Source organism: Spinacia oleracea, chromosome 2 (genome assembly GCF_020520425.1).
Source record: "Spinacia oleracea cultivar Varoflay chromosome 2, BTI_SOV_V1, whole genome shotgun sequence".
NCBI classification, from domain to species: Eukaryota; Viridiplantae; Streptophyta; class Magnoliopsida; order Caryophyllales; family Amaranthaceae; genus Spinacia; species Spinacia oleracea.
The window spans coordinates 105,519,368-105,537,203 of record NC_079488.1 but is presented as its reverse complement, the minus strand read 5'-3'; the positions used below and the strand labels follow the sequence as shown (position 1 = coordinate 105,537,203).

General features: G+C 36.6%; 2 protein-coding genes across 3 annotated transcripts; one reads left to right on the top strand and one right to left on the bottom strand.

The window, feature by feature from the left end:
* The first annotated feature begins 1,042 nt into the window (after positions 1-1,042).
* Positions 1,043-4,589, top strand: LOC110784619 (protein DETOXIFICATION 41). 2 transcript variants are annotated; one of them, XM_021989075.2, is made up of 8 exons: positions 1,043-1,399; positions 2,449-2,993; positions 3,090-3,176; positions 3,271-3,327; positions 3,401-3,639; positions 3,761-3,879; positions 3,971-4,057; positions 4,200-4,589. In XM_021989075.2, the coding sequence occupies exons 1-8, from the start codon at positions 1,097-1,099 to the stop codon at positions 4,263-4,265; spliced, it is 1,503 nt and encodes a 500-aa protein (XP_021844767.2). In that variant the 5' UTR covers positions 1,043-1,096; the 3' UTR covers positions 4,266-4,589. The 2 variants fall into 2 exon arrangements, with proteins under 2 accessions (XP_021844767.2, XP_056693625.1); XM_056837647.1 differs by having other exon boundaries at positions 4,179-4,589.
* Positions 4,590-10,944: 6,355 nt separating this feature from the next.
* On the bottom strand, positions 10,945-16,704 carry LOC110781315 (beta-amylase). The gene is made up of 8 exons (XM_056837646.1): positions 16,546-16,704; positions 16,379-16,438; positions 13,138-13,536; positions 12,312-12,476; positions 11,962-12,225; positions 11,651-11,863; positions 11,339-11,578; positions 10,945-11,242 (listed from the first exon to the last, which is right to left on the bottom strand). Exons 1-8 carry the CDS (start codon positions 16,624-16,626, stop codon positions 11,039-11,041), a joined length of 1,626 nt encoding a protein of 541 aa, XP_056693624.1. The 5' UTR covers positions 16,627-16,704; the 3' UTR covers positions 10,945-11,038.
* Positions 16,705-17,836: the final 1,132 nt, after the last annotated feature.

Below are 17,836 nucleotides of genomic sequence, written 5' to 3'. Positions count from 1 at the left end.
AAAACATATGGCCCTCCAAGAAAATCACATCTTTGCGGGGAATCGGGGATACTGCGTGCCACGTGGTTGTAGATAATTTGATACGGTCAGTAATCGTCAAAAATAAATTTTAGTTCAACAAGTACGTGTTTAAAAATCTATTTTACTTGGACACTTGGTACCATATCGGCATATCCTAGTCCAACAAGTAATGCAATTCATATTGCAAGTATTAAATGTGTTACAACTTACAAGTAACCCACTACGCTTATTATTTAGTCATTGCTCATGCTTCTTATTACTCCCTCCATTTTTTTTTTATCCGTTTCTATTTTAAGCGTTTCTTTTTGTTGTATCCGTTTCTATTTTTGGACATACATTTTATCCTAAAATACCCTTACATTTCTATCTAATTACCAAAATACCTAAAGATTCTACCCATATTCCCACCTAAATTTCCCCACCCCTATTATTTAATTCTTTTCCCTTCCCCATATACCCACCCTCTCACCTCCTTTATCACCCATCATTATCACTCATCTCTCTTACCTTATTTCTTTATTATTTTCTCTCTTCTTTTTTTATTATAATCTCTTACATACAATCATTTTTCTTACACCCAATCATTACACTTGTACCAATACAAAGTAAGATTCCAATTTTCTTAAAAAGTCCCCACTTTCTGAAATGAATACATCAAAAAGAAATGGAGGGAGTATTAATTATCGCATCTCGCATGTAGTTACATGTGTGACATGAGTTGTATCTTAAATGATTAATATATTAAACCCTAGGGATGTACGTACATGCTACTTTCAGTCATAACCTAAATAGATCGAGAAATTAGTCGAAATTACTAAAATTGAGCTAATTAACACTAACAAATGGAGATATACATAGCCTAAAATAAATAGCTAGCTTGGAAGACTGAAGAACAGTTGGTGATACAAAATGTGTAGAATGGTAGTTGTGCACATGCATTCTTACATCTAATGGTCTAATAATGGTCTAATATTATTGAATTTTGATGACATTTTCTATAAGATAACTTAATAATTGACTTAAATAGTACTTCACCAAACTTTGACTGATCACTTGATAGTTGATAGTAGTAGTAATGGACGAGTACGAGACGTTGTTGGTTGGGTTAAACTCCCATGCACGAATCCCAGACTTATCGTCAGATATAATCGAAGAGTTCTTAGCACACAAGCCGGTGGCCGCGAGGTGGTGGAGCCGCCTCATTGCTTGGGAGTCAAGGCTTTTATGGATCCTATCTGGGGCTTCTATTGTGGTGTCTATTTTTAACTATATGCTGACTTTTGTCACACTCATGTTTACTGGTCATTTGGGTGCCTTGGAGCTTGCTGGTGCCTCTGTTGCTACTGTTGGCATTCAAGGCCTTGCTTATGGGATCATGGTAAGTATGTAGTATTATATTAGCTGCATTAGTAAATTAGGATTATCAATAGTTTTTGCCAAATTTGTCAAAAACTACCTTATAAAATCATGTTTTGCGATAAAGAAAATGTACAAAGAAAATGTTGTAATTAACGATCTTATAAAAAAAAATATGTTTTAGAGCATCTTTAATGGTTAGCTAATACCATTATAGCTTGGTACGCCACATAAATTTTTCAAGCAATAATAATACTCCGTATTTTCTAGTTTACAATATGCTCCAATAGTTAGTAAGTAGCTTGATTTTTTTTAACTCCTTTTTTTTTAGTTTTATTTTTATTTTGATTCTTACGTTTACATTATTACATTCTAAATATAGGGAAAAAACGGTTGTTTTTTTCCTAAGCTAATTAGCTTTGTAAAGCTAATTTTCTTTGTCTAACTAATTAGGTTGCATGGTAGCTAAGCTAGTTCCGTTTGGCGTACAACAAGTGTGGTTAAATCATTGTCCTATGGAGATTTCTCCATATGTACACTCAGACATTTTGTCCCTTAATTAATACACTAGCTCGGCTTGTCCCTCCAAAAAAAAAAAAAAACTAATTAGCTTAATTGGTAGAGCTAATTTGCTTTGTCTAGCTAATTTAACAAAATTCCTCCAATGTTTTAGCTACTTGCTTGAAAGTTTTAAAAATTGCAAACAAATCCCTAAATGCAACCATTGGAGTTGCTCTAATACACTACCTTTGAGCCGAATTATGAACGTTAATTCAAAATTCCGGGGTTGACTTTTCGATATGCATCTCACATTCTCAAGTTCGTGCCGTTTAATTAACCTTTTTCCCGCGACATACACATAATAAAGTCAACTCCATCATTTTGACTTTATGTTCACAACCCAACTAAAGTAACATCTTACAACAATTTTTTCTTTTTTTTTAAATAAGGTACGTAGTTAATTACAATATGTTTTATAGTAAGGTACTTTATGGCAAAAATACGATTTTATAAGGTAGTTATTGTTGCCTAGGATTATCCACCAATAATGTTGATTTAATATTTTTGCAGTTGGGAATGGCAAGTGCAGTACAAACAGTATGTGGACAAGCATACGGAGCAAAGAAATACTCATCCATGGGAATCATATGCCAAAGAGCAATCATACTTCATCTTGGAGCAGCCATACTCTTAACCTTCTTATACTGGTTCTCAGGTTCCATCCTCAAAGCCATAGGTCAATCAGACAGCATAGCAGAACAAGGACAGATCTTTGCACGCGGTATAATCCTCCAATTATACGCGTTTGCAATAAGCTGTCCAATGCAGAGGTTTCTTCAAGCTCAAAACATTGTCAACCCTTTAGCATACATGTCTGTTGGAGTGTTCTTACTGCATTTGCTTTTCACTTGGTTGGTTGTTGAAGTTTTGGAGTATGGACTTATTGGTGCTGCTCTTACACTGAGTTTCTCATGGTGGGTTTTGGTTATTGTGAATGCGGTTTACATTGTTTTCAGTCCTAACTGTAAGGAAACTTGGACTGGTTTTTCTTTCAAGGCATTTTCAGGAATCTGGCCTTATTTTAAGCTAACAGTTGCTTCTGCTGTCATGTTGTGGTAATTAATTAATGTCATTTGGTTGTTTATTTATTTTCTGCTTGCTAAATTTGGTTACATTTTGTTCTAACTTGTCTCTGAATTTGTGATATGCAGTTTAGAGATTTGGTATAATCAAGGATTGGTGCTTATATCAGGGCTCTTGACTAATCCCACCATATCACTTGACTCAATTTCTATTTGGTAATTTAGTTAAATACTTCTTAATAAATACAACACATACTCGAGTAAATAACTTACCTCTGGTGTTTGTTTTTATGATGATTGAAACCTTCAGCATGTATTACTTGAACTGGGACATGCAGTTTATGTTAGGGCTAGCTGCAGCAGCCAGGTAATCAGACTGGACTAATCTAACTGAAAATCACTCAGTAAAATTGTTTGATTGGGCTTAATTATTTATACAGTGTAAGAGTGAGTAACGAGTTAGGAGCAGGACATCCATCAGTAGCAAAATTCTCGGTGCTGGTAGTAAACGGGACTAGTATACTCATCAGTACAGTGTTCACTGCTATTGTGCTGATATTCAGAGTTGGTTTAAGCAAGGCTTTCACTACTGACTCTGAGGTCATTTCTGCTGTAAATAACTTAACCCCTTTGCTCGCCATTTCGGTTTTCTTAAATGGAATCCAACCCATCCTCTCAGGTAAAAAAAAATCTGTTTCATAGGAATAATGTGGATGTTTACTTCTGAAGTCTGACATATTTTTCGAAATATGTAGAACTTAGAATTATATTTTTTATTTTTGTTGGAAAATATTGTTCAGGGGTGGCAATTGGGAGTGGATGGCAAGGTGTTGTGGCATATGTGAATCTAGCTACATATTACATTATCGGTCTCCCAATTGGTTGTGTACTGGGTTTCAAGACGAGCTTAGGAGTTGCAGTAAGTATATATTTCTCTCTTTTTTCGCTTTGTTGTTGTAGGAAATGGCTTGTTGTCTAACATGTACACAATAAAACAATCAAAATTTCAGGGTATATGGTGGGGGATGATCATAGGTGTTTTGTTACAAACTGTAACACTCATAATCCTGACTGCACGAACCAACTGGAACACAGAGGTACAAATCATATGTATATATATCATGTCAAAGTTTATGATCTTTCTTGTGTTTATGCATTCATAAGATGCATTTTGTATGCATTTGTCATTGACATGATGTCACTCATGATGACATCTAGTCTTTTTGCATTATCTCATAGGTTCAGAGGGCGATTGAGCGTTTACAGAACGCAGAGAATGAAGAGGCGATAGCTTTGAGCCTCTAAGCTTGGTGAAAACAGCATGAATGGCACAAATTTTGGCTTTGGTAGAAGAGAAAAAGAGCAAACTTATTCTAGTTTTTTAAGGCTAGAAATTTCCATGCCATATTTAACTGGGTGACTTTATGGGCTGCATGTAACTTGTTTACAAATTTTCAACAATGTAACCAAATTAATATCCAGGCAATTACCAGCTTACAGTTTAATTACCACTAGCACATATGATCAAACCCTGATATTTATCAGTACTGGTTTACTAATCAACATCGCTGTTAACTTTAAAATGATTGACTAATAACTCATAATTAAGGTTACCTGGTGTCTGATTGAGAGGCCTCTATCTGCAGCAATAATGAATAGCATATGTATACTTACAACGTGTTACAACATGATCGAGGATAACATCTATTTATTTTTTATTTGTATACGAGTTTGATACATAGGGGGTACAAAGAACTGATGTGCATAAGCACTTAATTACCAGATACATGAAGATTGTGAGGAAACTCTTAATACAACTGATATGTTCATATTTTATAGTGTGTTTACCCCCGTCCCTTAGTACTTTTTGATCTCAAATGAGCTCTTCGGAGCGATTTTTAGTACTAATGTGCTCCTTGTAGTGTGTTTGTAGTTTCAGGTTCATCATTGTAGGAATTAGCATGTTTTTGTGCATTTTCTACTCATTTTAATCAATACAAGAGATTATGTACTTTCGAGAGCACACACATTGAGTTGGAAGAGTTTTCGAGCAAAGCGGATAGTGAAAGAACTAGAAAACCGATACTTGTCTACTATTTTGATCATAACTTACGTTATACAAATCCAAATGAAGTGATTCCAATTGGGTTGGATTCTAGACTTCAATAGCTTTCCAACGAGTGGTCACTCGCCTAATTCCGACGAATAACGAAAGAGATATGGCGTTTTAAACATAGAGGATCGTGCAGTTTGTACGCGCGCCCGACGGGCGAATGGCTGCCCGACGGGCGAACGTCTGCCCGACGGGCGGGAGCTGCCCGACGGGGCGCGTGCCGATGATTTCCAGAATTTCTCCCTTCGCCCGGCGGGCAGACCTGCGCCCGACGGGCGGGTTACGAGCTGGTCGCCCGACGGGCGAAAGGCTGCCCGACCGGGCGACGACAACCCAGGGCCCTTTTTGCGCGGTTTTCTTCCGGTTTTTCCTTATGTTTATGGGCAAACTATAAATACTAGGCTTAGTTATTTTAGTTGGGCATCTTATTTTCTAGTATTAGCCCCTTAGTTTATTTCTCTTAGCTTTGTTTTCTCTCTAAATTTATGCAAACACTTAGTTTTCAATTTCAATAAAAATTCAAGCTTTCTATTTCTCTTGTTCTTCAATTAAGGTATTGTTCTTTATTTCAATTATTTGTTTATCTTTAATTATGTTTTCAATCATGCTAATTGCTTTGTTTATTGTTAATATGCTTGAGTAGTCTATTTTCTAGGGTTTGGGGATCCATGAATGATATGAAGGGATATTGAATAATCATGATTGTTGGTATTACAATTGATTCCTATTGATTGATTTCATCCACTATACAATTAGATTTGCGCAGGTTTAATTGTGGTAGTTATGCAATATCAAATTAAGATTCGAGAGATGAAATTTGATGTTTAGGCTTGTGTCAATAGGTGGAATTAGAGTTAATACGTAGCGAGAGCCCGTTAATTCTAAGTCTATGATTAGTATCGATTCGAGAGAGCATGCTAGTCTAATTGATTACTTTGTTGATTATCGTAATTGTTCATTGTCCGGGATTGTTATTTGTTGGTGAACCTGTGCCCTAGATTCCTTAATATATTGATTCATACTCGTTTAATTATCGTTCGTAGTCTTAGCATATAAACCAACCAATTCTTGTTTCCCAATAGTCTAGTTTAGTTGATTAATAGTAGAAAGAACATTGTTTCCCTGTGGATTCGATCCTGACTTCCCTTGCTACCTAGCTAGTGGACCTTAGGTTATTTTTGATTAGGTAATACGACTTTAGCCTGTCAAAGTTTGGCGCCGTTGCCGGGGAAACGGTTTTATTTTCTGCTATTAATTTTGTGGTCTAGATTATTTTCTTGAGTCTCGGAGAACTTCCAGTTCTTTGAGACCATGTATATATTTTATTTTATTTAGTTTTTTTTTTTCTGTTTTTTTTTTATTTTTTTGTTTTGTTTTCGTTTTTTTGTTTTTTTTTTTGAAAATAAATGGATTATTATTCTTTCCCTCAATTCGTAAATGAGCCTTTTTGGGTGTATTTTGATAGGCTTAATGATTTTATTGGTTACCACAATCTTAATCTTTGGGATTCTTGTGGTTTTGCTTATGGTGGTTTAAATGAGTATACAAGGAATGTGATAGAAAGTAGATTTAGTGGTGATTTTCGAGCCTTGTCTTTGGATGATATGTGGGATTACTATATGTGGTTTGCAAGGGATTTGTATGAGCGTGAAATGTCCATTCATGTTACATGTGCTAATCCAAATTATGAGCATAATCTACATGGTTCTACCCCCTCTCCCTTGAATGCTTGTTATAATGAGGTGCATTCTAATGTTTATGATAATCATGTCTATTCTAATGACTTATCTAACCCTTGCATGGATATCAATGTTTTGCCTCATGATTCCACTATTGCTTCTCCCGTGTATTATTGTGAACCCTTGCCCAATCCTGTTCAACCCGAATCAGAAAGCAGAGATAGCTTCTTAGAGGAATTAAGAAGATTAAACTTTGAGATTGAGATTCAGTGTACTAGATCTAAAGAGGCTACTAATGAGATTATTAAAGCTAGTAAGGCTACTCTTGAGAGATTTAGAAAAGTTCAAGAAATTATTGAAAATAATGATTCGAGTTGTGTTGGGGATGGGGGTCAACTGAGTGAACCCATAGGCAACCAAGAGTGGGAGGAACTTATAACAGAGGTTGAGGATGAGTTGGAGGATGATGATGTGACTGTTGGATCAATGGATGAAGGATTTGTTGAAACTTGAAAAGCCATATGTTATAGAGCAAGTCCATGAGGAAGTTGAAGTTGATAAAACCCTTGTTGTTGTGTCAACCCCTACCCCTCATATTCCGAGTCCAAGAAGGGTTATTCTTAGCCCCGTTTACACCGTCTCACTCCCCTTGTCTTTCCCCATAAAACCTTTGCTTGAGGATCTTCCTCCTCCCCCCGAAAATCAAAAGCCCAATGACCCAATAGAGTATGTTCCTCTTTGTGAATCTTTTGCAGGTACTTGCAGTACTTACAAAGAAGAAGTGGATTCTTTGCAGAGAGCTCTATATGGTGAAGAGCATGTCCACCATGAATGCCAAAACACAGAGAGAGTTATTTCATTGATCATTGAGGTTGAAGAATCAATAGTCCGCGAAAACAACTTCCGTAAGGAGAGTATGCCTACTTTCTCTTTTCCTTCCTTTTCTTATTCTTCTTTTATTATTGTTTTTTCTTTTTGTTCTTCTTCCTTTAGGCATCCTACTCCTTACTGGCGCAGAGCTCTTTCGGACTTTATGCAAATGTTGTTGTTGATTATCGTGCATGTCTTGTTGCACGAAAGATGTGCGAGTGCGCATGACAAGCTTCTACGCTCGTTGGTTGGTTATTTACTAACCAATCGCTTTGCGGGAGACACATAAGAGTTGGAGCCGGAGGGGTTCAATGAAGATTAAGACCCTCTATCTCCACTCCTTCAAGCACTGAGGACATTGCTGAGTTTGGCTTTGGGGAGGTATGTGTTATTGATTTCAAGAGTAGTTTATCGCTTTTGAAAAAAAAACAAAAAAAAACAAAAATACGTTCCGATGAATACAAAATCATGCTTCCTTGTGCCCCTTGATTGAAATGTTTTGATTCTTGGTTTTTGATGACGAGCATTGTTGATATGTTGACCATGATTTAATATTCGACTATTTTGGTGCCTTTGCATGAGTCAACTTTGACCAACTATTTGTGAACTTGGTGCTTGGCTAGTTGACTTGGTTAGGAATGTGTGATAGTTTCCTGGTGTGTCGTTGATTTTGAGTATTGGTTTGCAACTATTAGTAATGTTTTATGACTCATATACATGCACATTGAGGAGGAAGAAGGCATTTTTCTATTTAGGTAGCCTTCAGATAAAATTAGATACGTTTGTTCCTTCTTTTTCTACCCATGTTGTTGCTTGTGCCCTTTATTCGGTGACTAACCATATTACAAGCCCGTGAAAGCCCCATTGGTTACTAGTCCCAAGCCTAGCTTGGGGGAGCTAATAGTAGTGAGGTGAGAGAGTTGTAGTGTGGTACTTTCGAGCATAGTGAGTATTGAAAAAAAGGGAGTTCTTCTTATCATGTTTGTTGTTTGAAAAAGATAAAAAAAAATGAGTTGAAAAATGAAAGAGATGAGAAGAATAGAAAATGTGAAGGTTTCTAAAAGAAAAGAAAAAAGAGAGATTGAAAAAAAAAAGAAAAAAAAAATTCGTTACTCTCAGAAAAATTTCAAAGTATTGTTTCACTCAAGTATTGTAATTCCATATCTTTATGAGTGGTTGGTCATAATTGTGAAAAAAGGCAAGAAAGTATGGTGTGGCTTATTTTTTGTTTTATCATGTGTTGAGTGGGAGAGTTGTGGTCATTATTTGTGGTTGATCATGGTTTTGCTAGGATTTATGCTCCCCAAAGCCAAGGCTTTAAGCTCACATTTTACCCAAATTTACCGCACCCTTACCTCAGCCTAACATTACAAGCTTTGAAGACCTTCTGACCTTTGTGCATAGAGTCGTACTTATGTGAAAATAGTTGTTTATCAATGCAAGTTATGACATGACACATTCCGAGTCGACCACTAGGTTGAGTGTATGTTTTTCTAGACACACGAGTGTTGTGAGTTTGGGAGGGCATTGTTCACTTATATGTTGGGAGGAGAGCGAACGGGTACATCTTTTATCCGCCACATAAATGAGTGACGAGTGTGTGAGCACTAGTCTTGAATTCCATTGTGCATTTGTGGTTCGCTTTGCGTGACGATTGTTAAGGTGGATTAGCGGTCGAATAGATTTGATCGGTTGACATTGATGCATGCTTGTTGGATTTTACCTTGAATCGTATCCATTGTTTTAAGATGTGTTTGGGGTGAAGTTGATTTATGTATTCATCGATGATTTCTTTGCTTAGGGACAAGAAAAGATCTAGCTTGGGGGAGTTTGATATGTTCATATTTTATAGTGTGTTTACCCCCGTCCCTTAGTACTTTTTGATCTCAAATGAGCTCTTCGGAGCGATTTTTAGTACTAATGTGCTCCTTGTAGTGTGTTTGTAGTTTCAGGTTCATCATTGTAGGAATTAGCATGTTTTTGTGCATTTTCTACTCATTTTAATCAATACAAGAGATTATGTACTTTCGAGAGCACACACATTGAGTTGGAAGAGTTTTCGAGCAAAGCGGATAGTGAAAGAACTAGAAAACCGATACTCGTCTACTATTTTGATCATAACTTACGTTCTACAAATCCAAATGAAGTGATTCCAATTGGGTTGGATTCTAGACTTCAATAGCTTTCCAACGAGTGGTCACTCGCCTAATTCCGACGAATAACGAAAGAGATATGGCGTTTTAAACATAGAGGATCGTGCAGTTTGTACGCGCGCCCGACGGGCGAATGGCTGCCCGACGGGCGAACGTCTGCCCGACGGGCGGGAGCTGCCCGACGGGGCGCGTGCCGATGATTTCCAGAATTTCTCCCTTCGCCCGGCGGGCAGACCTGCGCCCGACGGGCGGGTTACGAGCTGGTCGCCCGACGGGCGAAAGGCTGCCCGACCGGGCGACGACAACCCAGGGCCCTTTTTGCGAGGTTTTCTTCCGGTTTTTCCTTATGTTTATGGGCAAACTATAAATACTAGGCTTAGTTATTTTAGTTGGGCATCTTATTTTCTAGTATTAGCCCCTTAGTTTATTTCTCTTAGCTTTGTTTTCTCTCTAAATTTATGCAAACACTTAGTTTTCAATTTCAATAAAAATTCAAGCTTTCTATTTCTCTTGTTCTTCAATTAAGGTATTGTTCTTTATTTCAATTATTTGTTTATCTTTAATTATGTTTTCAATCATGCTAATTGCTTTGTTTATTGTTAATATGCTTGAGTAGTCTATTTTCTAGGGTTTGGGGATCCATGAATGATATGAAGGGATATTGAATAATCATGATTGTTGGTATTACAATTGATTCCTATTGATTGATTTCATCCACTATACAATTAGATTTGCGCAGGTTTAATTGTGGTAGTAATGCAATATCAAATTAAGATTCGAGAGATGAAATTTGATGTTTAGGCTTGTGTCAATAGGTGGAATTAGAGTTAATACGTAGCGAGAGCCCGTTAATTCTAAGTCTATGATTAGTATCGATTCGAGAGAGCATGCTAGTCTAATTGATTAATTTGTTGATTATCGTAATTGTTCATTGTCCGGGATTGTTATTTGTTGGTGAACCTATGCCCTAGATTCCTTAATATATTGATTCATACTCGTTTAATTATCGTTCGTAGTCTTAGCATATAAACCAACCAATTCTTGTTTCCCAATAGTCTAGTTTAGTTGATTAATAGTAGAAAGAACATTGTTTCCCTGTGGATTCGATCCTGACTTCCCTTGCTACCTAGCTAGTGGACCTTAGGTTATTTTTGATTAGGTAATACGACTTTAGCCTGTCAACAACTTCTCTTCATTTTATTTATCAGATACATGAAACGAGACCTAGAAGATCGAAGTGGCCTGGTTTGAGTCATACACTGATTAGAATAGGCAAGGCATGAAACAGTTGAGTTTGGCTACAAAGGCAGAAAGTGAACCATCAACACTCATATCAGTCTTTTGATCAAATTCAAAAGGCTCAGTTGGTTTTGTCGCGTCCATAAGATCATCAATTGGAATCCTCGGCTTTGATGGTCCTAACGGATCAATAAGGTTTCCATACTTTTCTGGGTCTGGACAGTATTTCTGTAAACAACAAAACAAGTGAAAATATGTCTTAGTATACTCTTAACTCATCTTATATGGAGACTCTTCTACAATATAAACAATGCATGTTCTTACTTGGTTAGCGTGCATTCGCTTGACAAACTTCTTAAAAATCTTGTAGTTGTTCTTCTCTAGCAGATCGTCAGACACACGAAGATAAGTAAACCCAAACATCTTCAGTGCTGGTGCCCCCTTTTTGTTTAGACCATTGGGTCGAGCATTCAACAGGATTTGGTTGTAAGCTGTGCTGTCATATCTAGGAAGTGCATTTTCACCTGCAACTTTGATGCTCTCTTTCCATGCATCACTTAATACCTGCAAATTACTCTCTATCAGTTTTATAACCCAAGTTTTTCATTTTCGATTAAGCTCTGATGATTGACTCACCTGTCGAACAAGTCCTTGTGGATCACTACAAGCTTCAGCAGGCTGTTCAGTGTTCCTCATTTCAAGACATGTAAAATTCAAGATGGCATTGTGCCTAGTTAGCATCCTTGCAATTGGCCGATATCCATCTCTAGTGCCATACAAGTTATAGTACCCTGCAGTCAGCTCAGCCGCGTGACAATGATAGTTGAACCACCAATGAATTCCTGATACCTTCATGCCAAAAAAAAAACCAGGAAAATTAAACTGTGGTAAATGCTAATGATCAGATTAAATACAGTTTAATTAGGTCATATTTGCAATGTACTGACCTTAACTGCTAACTTGAGTTTACAACCGCGAAATGCTTTGTTAGCTTCTTCCAAGATTTGATCACCATGGAGTATCAACTTGGTGGAGTACCAAGTCAAGAAGAAGATACCTTTATCAGTTTTGTAAGTTCCATTTCTTCTGAAAAAATCTGTTTCTTCAGGGGTGTCATTGTATTTACCAGCATCAGTAGGTAACTCCCATTCAGAATGCCCTGCTTCTGTTGCTGCTTTCTTGAAATCTTCTGCCAAATATTTGTCATAGCACTGTGAAAACAAGAGCCCAAAAAAAAACTGATCAAATTAACACAAAAAAATCCACATTTGAGTACACGTAGCTCTATGTATAATACCTGAAATTCTCCAATTCCTGGAAAACTCCATCCTTGAGTCTCTGGATAAGAAGGGTAACGTAGCTCCCCTGCTGGACCAGTACCTACTTCTATGTCCACTATGGTTCCTGCTTTAAAGAATTCTGACATATTCTCTCTGAAACTCTTCATGAAATCACTATAGATCTGTGCATACAACAAGTCAGTAACTCAGTATAGGAATGCATGACAGTAACATAAAGATGGCTGCAGGCGGGGCGGGGGCGAGCCCAACCCGGGCATGAAAAAAACATGGCCCGGCACGAAGTCGTGGGCTGGGTCTGGGCCGCCTTTTTTCGGAAAAACCACGGCCAGGCAAGGCACGACTCGACTAGAGCTGATCAACATTGGCCCCGGGCCCAAAAATTACCGGGTTTTGGGCAGAATATTTCGGCCCGATTTTTTTTAAAAAAATGCGGGTTTTGGACAACATAAAACAACAATTTTAGTTATAAATTTGGCCCGAAATAACGGGTTTTGGGCACAAAAAATGGTCCGGAATTTGGCCCGAATCGACATAATGGGAAAAAATTTATGCCACCGGCCCGGCCCGCCTTTTGATCAGGTCTAGGCTCGACCTAGCACGACAAAACACGCTAAATTTAGTAAAATTAGGATTAGGCACGACGACCTATACCCTGTTTTAAACTTTTTGGACTGACCCGACCCGACACAATGAAGAGTGGGCTTGGTATGGGCCGAGCCCATTTAGACATGTAGCATCGGCCCAAAGCCCCCACCCCGACCCACAACCATCTTTACATTAAAGTAACTAAACAAATTCGATGTAATAAGCACATATAGTTACCTGGATAGGTGTTCTTCCTCCAAAGAGAGGCTCATTATCGACACCAAGACTAAGATATTCGGGGTTCCTAACACCAGATAGATTGGTATAAAAGATATCGGGGTTGGATTTGGCAACATCGAGAACCCATTGAGGGAGTGGAATGAAGACAATATCCCCAACATTGCCTCCACATTGGTGGAAAGACATAATAGCTTGGATTTTGAGGCCACATTCTTGTACAACTTGGAATAAACGTCGATAAGCCTTCCAATCATATTGCTTTGGACCTTTGGATTCTATAATTCCCCACCATACGTCCACCATTATTCCGTCCACACCGGCTTCTTTAAGCTTTTGTAGTTGCATCCTGGTTCCTTCCTCGTCTTTGAATGAATTTTTAGGCGAAACCACTCCCAACTGTAGGTGTATGTAGTGTTATTATTGAAAACAAGGGGGAAATGTAATGTAAGGGAACGTAACATAACTATAACGCAAAATGGAAAAAAATACTCCCTCCGTTTCAAAATGTCTGTTACATTTGGATTTTGGCACGTTTATTAACGTATAATTAAGATCTTTCTTTTTTTAATTTTAAATGTTCTAGATTCCATCATAAATCTCCTTCCATCTTTCCAAATTCTGACATTTATTACTCTCTTTGAATATAGTGCAAATATGCTTTCATCTTTTATTAAAAAAAATACTCCATACCTCAATCCACTAATCATTGAAACAACCAATAAGATTGTTTTATTATCAAAATGAACCAATAATTAAAAATCACACAAATTGCTAGCTTGTCATAATGTGACTTTTGGTTGCATGAGATTTATTGAGTTGAAAAGTTGGACCAATTAGAAATAAAAGTTGGCTCAAAAAATGATATTAGTAACAAGTTTATAAATAGAAAGATTTTTTATGTAACAAACATTTTGAAACACTATTAAAGAAATATGTAACAAACATTTTGAAACGGAGGGAGTAGTAGATTGACGGGACAAAGTCTGAATTTTTTGTCCCACAATCCATGTACCATTTGTGTGCCATTTTCCGTCTATTGGTTGGTATTAATGTAGTTGTAGATATGCAAATAAAAATGGTTAACTAATTACTCCCTCCGTCCCGGAATACTCGACCCGGTTTGACCGGCACAGAGTTTAAGGGACTTGAATTGACTTATTTAATTTAATAGGTAGTAGTTGATAGTGGGGTATTATTTTAATGTAGTTAGTGGAAAATGTGTAAAGGGGTGGGGATGGGGAGAGTAGGGGTTGAATTTTTAATTATTTTTTGTATGGAGTAGGGGGTAGGTGGGTTAATAGGGGTGGAGTGAGAAATAATATAATATTGTTAGAATATTTCCATTTTTAGAAACAGGTCAAGTATTAAGGGACGGCCCGATAAGGAAAACAGGTCAAGTATTCCGGGACGGAGGGAGTACAAATATCAACCAATATAAAGAAGTGACACGCAATTGATACACTAATTGTGGGATTGAGAATTTTGACCTGAATGTACTTACTACAAGTGAAAAAAGCCTAAAGACCACGAACTACGATTACTCATTTTACATTGTGTACTCTAAGCCCTCATTTTACACACACACTGTGACTTTTATTTTTCACATAGTGAATATAATAACTTAAATATCAATTTTCTTAGATATAGTAATCTTTTCTAAACCAAAGTAACTTTACGTTTTTAAAAGAAAATCATGACTTAAATTGCATCATTCAAACACAACATGTACTAAGGGCGAGTATTTTTTTTATAACACTCCGTCAGTCCCAAAATATAGTGCTTATTGAGTTATTTCCATTTTGGGTGTCCCTAAAGGTTGTACCTACTTTTACAATTTCCTATTTAATCAATTGATTTTTTTTCCTAACATACTCTTATCAAACAACTTAAATACCTCAATTGTCCTACTTTTACTTACAAAATGATATCCCATAATTAATGTTTGTACCGTAAAAAATAGTGTGGTCCAATAATTAATGTTTGCACTATGAAAATGTGGTCTCATAATTTATAGTCTCTTTTTTATTTTTGTTAAAGTTAAAATATCGTACATAAAACGTGGACAAAAAATCAGATATGGTAAGTCCGATATGTGGTTTGGTCGATCCGATCGGCGAGAACGGATCTCCATTACATTTCTCTGCTTTCAGACAAGAACTTTTAAAAAATTTAATGTCCTGAATTCTGAAGTATTTGATTTTCTAGTTTCTATGTTCTATTAGATTTATTTTGACTTATTTCAGATAAAATAAGTCCAGATAACTTCAATTAAGTTCAAATAAGTTTAGTTAAGTTAAATTTTTAAAAAATAGGTTTTTTCAGACAGTTTCACATACAAATAAGTTTATTTCAGAAAAAATAAGTTCAGTTAATTCATATAAGTTCAGACAATTCAGTTAAATTCATATAACTTTAGGTCATGTTCTGTTCGACTTATTTTAACTTATTTCAGACAAAATAAGTTCAGATAAGTTCGGTTAAGTTCAGCAAAAATAAGTTTTTTTCAGACATTTTCGCACGCATATAAGTTTATTTCAGACAAAATAAGTTTTTTTTCAGATAAAATAAGTTCAGATAAGTTCAGTAAAAATAAGTCCAATAGAACAGAGCGATATAAATTCAAATAAAATAAGTCTAATATAACAAAGCCTTAATATAACTTTGATTATAAATAAAACTTCCGATAATCATCTTTTAAAATTTTGGATGTCTATTTCGGGGAAAGTCGGATATCCCATCCAATTTTCGACATTCATATAATTAATGTCCTGTTTTCTTGGGTCAGATTCTACCAATGATAAAATGTCCGAAAATTGGCATCGGATCGGATCGGATGAATGTACAACAAAAGATGAATGTGGTTAAGTACGGTGACAATTAGCACAGGAGATAATAAAATAACAAAAGATCTTGCACTTAGTAAGTGTACAATTAATATATTGTATATAGGGATAATATTTACCCAAATTTTAGTAACTTTTAACATATACCGAGGTAATTTTTAATCATTTTAACTTATTGTTTACTCAGATGTACAATATTTATTGTACGCCACCTTTAAGTAAGAATTTGTGTAAAATAAAAACCGACACGCGATTCAGAAATCCCAGCTACATTTAAGACCGATAATGCTATTTAACCCGAGAAACCCGAGTTGTCGGACCTATCTTTTGGCCGGAAATGGCCGGAATTTAGCGCGCACGGCCCTGTGCAGCTACGGGGAGCTCTAAAGACTTACCGGAAGCATCACATAGACAGGAACATAGTTTAAGAGCATCTTTTTGTTGTAACCCAGCTTCTGCACGGTACAAGTACAACAAAATTAACACATTACTATTATCGATAATACGATAAGTTGAGTGGTCAGATAATATGAAACGACGAAAACAAATACTCGATCCGTACCTTATACTCTGAAGTCGACATTGTGGTTTTTGCTTCAACTTTGTTTTCCCAACCAAGCTTTGAACATAAGATAGAGCACATTTGTTAGATTTGTAAACTGTAGTGTGTGGCTTCTTCTTCAAAACATACTTGTTATTTATACTAGTCTTGTGTGGAGTGCACGATTTTCAGCACGTGCATAAATATTGTAGTGATAATCATTAGATTTTTATTTAATTTCATAGTTAGGTGAATTGTCTGATTGAAAAGCCTAATTGAGTTATCTTGAGCTAAGGTATGTGTGGCTAGAATAAAAGAAGAACGCCTTATCCCTCCATGGCATCAATAATAACGGAAACTGTCAAAAAATGACCCGATTTAAAAATTTAAGTATTCGCGTAACTCTTATGTTTTGGCGTATCCAATCCGACATGATTCGATAGACCCAACTCGCAAACTCACATGTGTACCCGCTATCTAGCTATAACCCTCTACCTTTAAAGTAAGGCCAACTAATTTAAATATTTTTTTTAATAAGGAAAATAATCAGGTTAACCCCTTTGAAGGGGAAAACCTAACTCATCCTTTCGAATGATGAATAAAAGGGAATGATCAAAAAATCAAAACCATAACGACATAATAGGACAAGAGCTTCATTTTTCCGCCAAGAAATCCGCCGCTTGATTGGCTTTCCGATAACAATGAAAGACCAAAAATGAATCCAAATTTGATAAATCCCGACTAGCATCCTCAACGAGCCCACTAATCTCCCACGGCCATCAAGTTATCCCCTTCAATAATGAGATTTTTGCACCCCATTGCCACCGCATTTTTAATTCCTTCTAAATGTGCCGAAACTTTAGCAAATAGGATGGAGTCCTCCGGATGAAGAGTTTTGGCTCCCGCCACTAACAACGCTCCCTTATCATCGCGAATAATAAACCTCAAACTTGTGGTAGAACTTCCTCTTTTGGCACCATCGAAATTTAATTTGAAGAAACCGGAAGGAGGTCGGTTCCACGCCACGTGCTTTTAAGCATGACTAACTTTTTTTTTTTTAGGACAAGAGGAAGGATAATCTTGCTCTTCAACTGTAGACCATATCTTTATGTGGTTAATGATCAAGAAACTAATTTCTGTGACTGATCTTGTTTCATTTCTAAATAATGTTGCATTTCTTGTATACCAAATATACCAACAAACTGTAGCTAATTTTTCTATAAAAGCCCACCCAAAAATTCATTAATGTGAATTAAGTTATCAAGCAATGATATATCGGGATCAGGGGAAGTGAGACACCAACCAATCAACC

Excerpts from the sequence above, each read along its gene's own strand:
- LOC110784619 (XM_021989075.2), top strand. The coding sequence starts at position 1,097 with ATGGACGAGTACGAGACGTTGTTGGTTGGGTTAAACTCCCATGCACGA. Across the intron at positions 1,400-2,448 it reads GCCTTGCTTATGGGATCATG|TTGGGAATGGCAAGTGCAGT; the intron begins GTAAGTATGTAG and ends ATATTTTTGCAG. Across the intron at positions 3,328-3,400 it reads GGGCTAGCTGCAGCAGCCAG|TGTAAGAGTGAGTAACGAGT; the intron begins GTAATCAGACTG and ends TTATTTATACAG.
- LOC110781315 (XM_056837646.1), bottom strand. The coding sequence starts at position 16,626 with ATGTGCTCTATCTTATGTTCAAAGCTTGGTTGGGAAAACAAAGTTGAA. Across the intron at positions 16,439-16,545 it reads TGTCGACTTCAGAGTATAAG|AAGCTGGGTTACAACAAAAA; the intron begins GTACGGATCGAG and ends TGTACCGTGCAG. Across the intron at positions 11,243-11,338 it reads AGCGAATGCACGCTAACCAA|AAATACTGTCCAGACCCAGA; the intron begins GTAAGAACATGC and ends TGTTGTTTACAG.